The sequence below is a fragment of the Helianthus annuus genome, chromosome 13 (genome assembly GCF_002127325.2).
Source record: "Helianthus annuus cultivar XRQ/B chromosome 13, HanXRQr2.0-SUNRISE, whole genome shotgun sequence".
In the NCBI taxonomy this organism is placed as follows: Eukaryota; Viridiplantae; Streptophyta; class Magnoliopsida; order Asterales; family Asteraceae; genus Helianthus; species Helianthus annuus.
Window position 1 is genome coordinate 154,411,506 of NC_035445.2, and position 6,862 is coordinate 154,418,367.

The following is a 6,862-nucleotide window of genomic DNA, read 5'->3' on the forward strand; positions in this document are numbered from 1 at the left end:
GTCCATATAACAGATAGTCCAAGTCAACACAGAATGGCCCAAAAACCAAAATGGACAGCCCACTCGCAACCAGCTGGTCTCGAGTCGCAACCAGGAGGTTGCGGCTTGTCACGTTATGGTTGCGAGTCGCAACCGTGGTCTCGACTTGTCACGCTGTGGTTGCGAGTCGCAACCATCGTAGTCTCGAGTCGTAATCACGTGGTTTCGACTTGTCATGCTTTGGTTGCGAGTCGCAACGGTGTGGTTTCGAGTCGGAATGCTGTGGTTGCGAGTCGTAATCTGTCACTTTCATACACACGTGATGATGCAGATATGACAGTCCAAATTGTACCAAGAATTCAGGCCCATAATAGGAAACAACCAATAATATTTCACTAACACTTTGCCTAATCTGAATACTAGTAAAGATAGATCAAACTTTGCCATTTTTGCATCTTCAAACCCACATTCAACAAGTTCATCCTATATTCATATTTTTCTAGGGTTTTCATGCCAACATAATCACACATTTTGGACCGAAAATCACCTATTTATAACAAGATTAATATGCAAGAACAAGTAAAACATACACTTAGTGGCATTAACATAACTCGGTTGGCCCTAAACGTCCTTAAACCATTATTCCATAACCATTTAAGCATGTTAGCAAGTATCATACATAAGGTTTAACACACATAGTCAAAACTTCACAATCTTCCTAAAAATCATGTATAGTATTTCTAACCAAGCATAATATTTCTAACCAAACATGCATAAAAATCTAGTTCATACAACAATATAAACCCTATGCACATAATAATCACTAACCGGTTGAAAAGGGGAAGAATGAGCCGAAATAAAGGAAGAAGCCGAGGAGATGAAGTGTCCGAGTGATGATCTTGACCGAGTCCTTGTCCGAAATCCTTGAGCTTGGACCGAGATTTGGAAGAGTTTGGATGTTGTTTGAGGGTTTTCTTAGTTGAGAGAAAAATAAGGAGAAGTGCAACAAATGAAGGAAATGAGGAGAAGGTGGGATATATATACATGGGGTGTTTCGGGTTGGGCTTGGGGGTTTCGACCCAAACCGGTTACGGCCCAAAGGCCCACTCGCAACCGAGTGACCCACTCGCAACCGGGTGGTTGCGAGTCATGGTCTCGGGTCGTGGTTTCGGCTCTCCTATATTTATATATAATACACATACACAACACATATCAAGTAAAAGTCACGTTTCCATTTAATAATAATCATATATACACAAAATATTACAAGGTGATCGTTCGGAAAAACCTCGAGTGTCACAAATGACACGTGTCCAAAAATTAGTTTCTTTTATTATAGTAGATAGATGTATCAAAAATAATTAAATAAAAGAAATTAAAAAGGGTTTGAGTAAATTGCCAAAATCGTCCCTGTGGTTTTTTATCTGCCAGTTTCATCCAAATATCATCAACTTAACAGAAAAAATAAACTAAGTTAGTGGTTTAGATGAAAATGGCAAAAAAGTTACAAACATTGGGGGCAATTTGGTATAAAAGTGTTATTTTGAACGAAAATGGCAAACGTGTCCAAACCTCAGGGACGATTTTAGCAATTAACTCTTTAGGTTTTATATAAATGAAATTTATAATTTATAATTTTAATGTTTATTTGTTAATTTACAATTTAAAAAAAATAGGTTGTGAGTGATGGAATTACATCACAACTGATGGGTATTTCCACTAAAATTTATCACTACTTATAACTACTGATGAAATAATGCTTGATAACATCACAGAACTTGATTGAAAGTTGTGAGTAACTGATGAGTGATGGACCCTACCGCTAAGGGAGAAACTAAATCGATGATTTAACTTTAACCGTTTTTAATAAGAAATTGTGCTTTTAAACATTTAAATCATACATGAAGGGATATTATTTCATTATTATATAACAGGTGAAAAGATTTATTCGACGATCCACACAACAGGCAACATAATGATAAAAAATTAACAAATTAATACGTGCAGTTACCCATTAATTAATTTGGCAAAATGAAAGCAACTCCTTGTCATTTTGGAATATTTCCATGTCTTGGATTTCCAAAGTCACATGCGCTTCAATACCATCACCGTTTGCAGCATCTATCAGCACAAAACTGTTTTGACCTGCTGATCTAAGGGCAATAGCTGTAGCCATGGGCTTTCCCCACCCGAAATCCACTTTGTTAAACGGGTACCCACATAAGCTGCTGCATGTATATGATCTCTTAATCAGTGTTTTTAAATCTTGATCATTTCCCAGTTTAGACATCAGCAATTTATAGTTTTCAGTTGCCTGTTGCATACTTTTAACTCCTTCAAGTTGCCACTTCTGTTTCTTTATCTCACGAACCAACATACTTAACGATGTTTCCCTCGCATGTGTTGTTGGTACCATCATACGCGACACAAAATTTCCCACCGCAGTTCGGGGCAGCTCGGGTAACCTTCTACGTATATTGGCCGGAATCATCAAATAAGATGGCTTAAAGCAACCAGAATTTGTGGTAGCTGCTGCCACAGTGGTTTTGTAAAGTAGAGAGGTTAATACTTCGACCCGAGTAGGGATATCGTTTGTAGCTGACGTGACAAGCTTCTTAAGATCATTTAACTTTGAGTTAGGAAAGAAGAATTTTCTCGTGACAGGAGTACTGAGTCCAGCATTCTGTTGATTCATAACCGGAGCTTCTGATGAGTCGGTTCTTGGGACATGAATGAAATGCGGATTCAAAGGCAGCACCTCTTTGTGGTCGGCCGATCCATAGCGTGCTACGGAAGCCCAATGATTCACGAACGATCCAAGTGTGCAACCGTCACCAACGAGGTGTGACAAAGATACTGCAAGCCCGACTCCACCACCAACGAAGTGATTGAGTTGAATCCCGACAAGATTCGTACTATGAGGAGAGTTGTTGCACACCATATTATCCGCAAAAAGATTGTCGAGATTTTCATCTTGCGCCATACCAAGCTGGAATTCTTCTAGTTTAGCTTCACTTCGGGCTTCAAGAAACACGACTCCCTTGTCGTTACAGTCTACGTAAGGTGTTTTGAGTGTGGGTAACCTGCCAGCAAAGGGATAGTACTTTGTTAAGCTCTGGGACAAAGAGTTCTTCAGCACCCTGGTTTTGTCTTGGGCAGTTAAGCTGCAACTATCTTTGTTTGGGTATAACAGAAGCATTGGTAAGTATAACTTCCCGATGAGTAGATCAAGCTCGGAAAGATTATAAGTTTGGAGATGAGAAGGGGTTGGATTTGCGGGTTTGATTATATCTCGAGAAATAATGGTGTGAAGCTGCCTTCTTCCAAACCGTAGGAGCTTCCCTATCATCACCATATTATTAATTGGTAAAAAAATCAGCAGCAATGTGTATAAATTGTTTATTGATTCACCTCTGTGCGTGTGATATATATGTATGGTAGTCAAAAAAATTTTTTAATTTTTTTTAACTAGATTTAAGCTCCCCCAGTTGCGGCGGGGGCGTAAAAATAAGGCAAATAGCACTAACGCCACACCATCCTCAGCGACTACCAACACTGAGTCGATCCAGGACCTGCGCGTTGCGACGAACTTATCAAATAAAAAAAATAAATGTAAAACATTGAACCACACATGCATGTTGTGTCGTGTTAACTCGCATGGTTTTGAACGAAACAAAAAAAAAAAAAGTTAAACGACACACGCACGTCGCGCCGTCTTAACTCACAAAATCTAAAACGAAAATTTGCGAGAAATGAAAAGTGTAGAGGACCAAAGTTGAAGGTAAAAATATTGTGTGACTAAATTGAAAATAATGAAACTTTAAGTTAAAAATGAAAAAAACAATTTATGTGAATTAAAATTGCAAAACATAAAAACTTTTAGGCTAAAGTTAAAAAATCAACCTTTTTTTTTTTTTGAAATCCCCCAAAACATCATGAGGGATAACTCTTATGCACAGAAATGTTCCAAATTTATGGAATGTAAATAAGGAAAATTAGCGATTTAAATATAAAAAATATTTTTTTTTGTTTTTTAGATTTTTTATGTATTTTTTTGTTGTGTTTACATTGGTTCTCGCGCTTCTCGTAATAAAGGGTGGTTCCTAACGGAACCTTCTCATATATATATGTAGGATAAGATTAATTTGAGAAGCACCTTTATTTTGAGAATCATAATAACCAATGTGAACACAACAAAACCCTAAAAAAAAAAAACCTAACCCCTCACCCCCCCCCCGAAACCTATACCTCCCCCCCCCTAAAAAACCTAACCCCCCCTCCCCAAGCTAAAATGCTAAAAACTAAACTCCCAAAAACCTAAAAAAATAAAAAAAACACACATTTTTTTTTAATATTTTTTACTTCCAAATCGCTAATTTTAGTAGCGAAATTTTTTTTTTGATTTACATTTTTTTATGGTAACGAAAATTAGTGATTTACATTTTTTATAGGAAAATTAGTGATCCTTCTCCTATATATATATAGGGTAGAGTTCTGGAGTGAACAATCTCCCAAGAATGAACTGTATGAACTGATCTGTACCCTTGATTTCCTTTTTAGTTGTTAAGGGTAGGATTGTAATTATATAAAAAAATTAGATTTAAATCATTATTTTAATAATTGAATTAAGTTACATCTTTCCTATTTTAAATTCATTATCCACAATATCTTTCCTATTATAAATTCATTATTCACAATATCTTTTATTTAAATTTTATTTTTTTCAGATTTGATCACCATAATTCAAATTTTGATTTTTAAGATCCACGTAACCTTCTAATTTGAACGGTATACACATATGTACTTGGATATCAATAAAACAGTACGCATGTGTACTCAGCATCGTACATATGTGTAATTAGCTATATAATACATACGTAGAAACAATACCTGTAAAACTATTTTTATTTAACAAATTAAAAGTTCCATAATGTTTGCCAAACGAATAAAAAAAACGTACAATTACAAGTTCCAGTTTCGTAAAAACAATAAACCCAACATAATCGGAAAAACAAAAAACATAGTCTTTTACAACTATTCACCACGTTGTATACTGAATCATCCTTATCGATCAAGCAAACAAACATACGTGAATCAACCTTATCGACCTCATACGTGAATCATCCTTATCGACCTTCCATCTCTACTTTTCTCGTTAACGACATCTCATATAATAGCACAAAAAAACTCAACAACTAATACTTTGCATAATTCACAAGTGTGCATCAACAACTTTACACATTCAATACAAAAAAAAAAATATTAGATATCACAATAACAAACGTTATACACATGTGTACATCGCATTAAAACAGAGCAAAATCACAATACACATGTGTACGTCGCATTAAAAGCAGAGCAAAATTAGAATACACATGTGTACATCGCATTAAAAACAGAGCAAAATCAAAAAATGGAACAAAAAAACTCAGCAACTAATATTTTGCATAATTCACAAGTGTACATCAACAAGTGTACACATTCAATACACAAAAAAACTGAGATATCACAAAAACAGACGTTGTACACATGTGTACATCGCATTAAAACAGAACAAAAACAGAAAACACATGTGTACATCGCATCAACTTCAATCTAAACATCTCTACAACATAAAAGAACTAGAATAATTTATCAAACTGACATTCAAGTTGGAAAACATTAAAAAAAGACAATCTCTTGAGCAGTATAACCAGAATCACAATCATGATTTACTTTCTTTTTAACACACCCACATAAGATCAAACTAACCAACAAAATGCACAAACACAAAATGTAGGATCGGTTTCGACACCGTACGATTGCGTAGCGAACGTTCGACGTGCGGAATCCGTGAACGTGCGTGACCGAACACACAAGAACGTACTAATGACGTGATTCTATTGAATAATATGTCGTGTACAAAGCCGTGAATCATATGAGAGTCTTTCTCTCTCTAGACTTTCTCTCTCTAAGCTTAGATCTCCTAAATCACCAAATGAGCTAAAAGTCTTACAAATGATGACATAACTCTCCTATATATAGCCCCTGGAATTAATGAGACTTCTCATTATTTACCAAAATGCCACCTTGCAACTTCTATCTAATTTTTACAATATAAAGCTCGTTTTGAACTGTTTCTCGCTACGGCTCGGATTGACGAAGGCTATAGACATTACTGCACTAACATTCAAAAGAGGAAAGTTGACAAGAAGGGTAAGGCACAAATGGTTGTTGAGAAAAGGAGTGTGAAAAATAACAACACCAAAGTGAAAAATGAATCCGTAAAGAATGTGGTAACTACAAATGACAAGTTTTACAAACGGGTAGCATTATCTCAACAAGTTTGGAAACCCAAAACTGAGAAAAAGATTTCACCTTCTGAGGATTCAATTCCAATTGATTATGATGCAAATTTTCCACCTCTGAAGGCTGAAAACTTTAGAATTCAAATTGCGAGAGTTAAAGTGTCAAGGTTACACCCAAGACTGATGAGGCTTGGGTGGACACAAAGTTCGACTAAACAGTTTAAATTGCCGGAGCTTCCTTGATCGCGAAGCATGAATCGGCATCTTTATTGAAGTGTTTGAATCATTTTTGTTATATGTGCAGGATCTTCCGAGATTAGTCTCATGACGGATTATGGACAGTGGAGCGTCTCGACTTATGATAGGGAAGACTGCGTTGTTGTATGATGTGAAGAATATCAATGAAGGTTATGTTGGTTTTGCGGGTAATCAAGGAGGGAGGATTATTGGTGAAGGAACGTTATCCAATGGGATTGTGACGTTTGAGAGAGTTAACTACATTGCTGAGCTGGAGAACAATCTGCTGAGTATCTCGCAGATTTGCGACAGGATGTATACCACTCACTTCACTGATAAAGAATGTTTGATCTTGAAGC

General features: G+C 36.2%; 1 protein-coding gene across 1 annotated transcript; it reads right to left on the reverse strand.

Moving 5' to 3' along the window:
- Nucleotides 1-1,934: 1,934 nt before the first annotated feature.
- LOC110899763 (acylsugar acyltransferase 3) lies at nt 1,935-3,334 on the reverse strand. Its single transcript, XM_022146651.2, has one exon. The coding sequence runs from the start codon at nt 3,332-3,334 to the stop codon at nt 1,994-1,996; it is 1,341 nt and encodes a 446-aa protein (XP_022002343.1). The 3' UTR covers nt 1,935-1,993.
- Between the last annotated feature and the right edge of the window lie 3,528 nt (nt 3,335-6,862).

Bases quoted from the DNA above. Each gene is read 5' to 3' on its own strand.
- LOC110899763 (XM_022146651.2), bottom strand. From the start codon at position 3,334: ATGGTGATGATAGGGAAGCTCCTACGGTTTGGAAGAAGGCAGCTTCAC.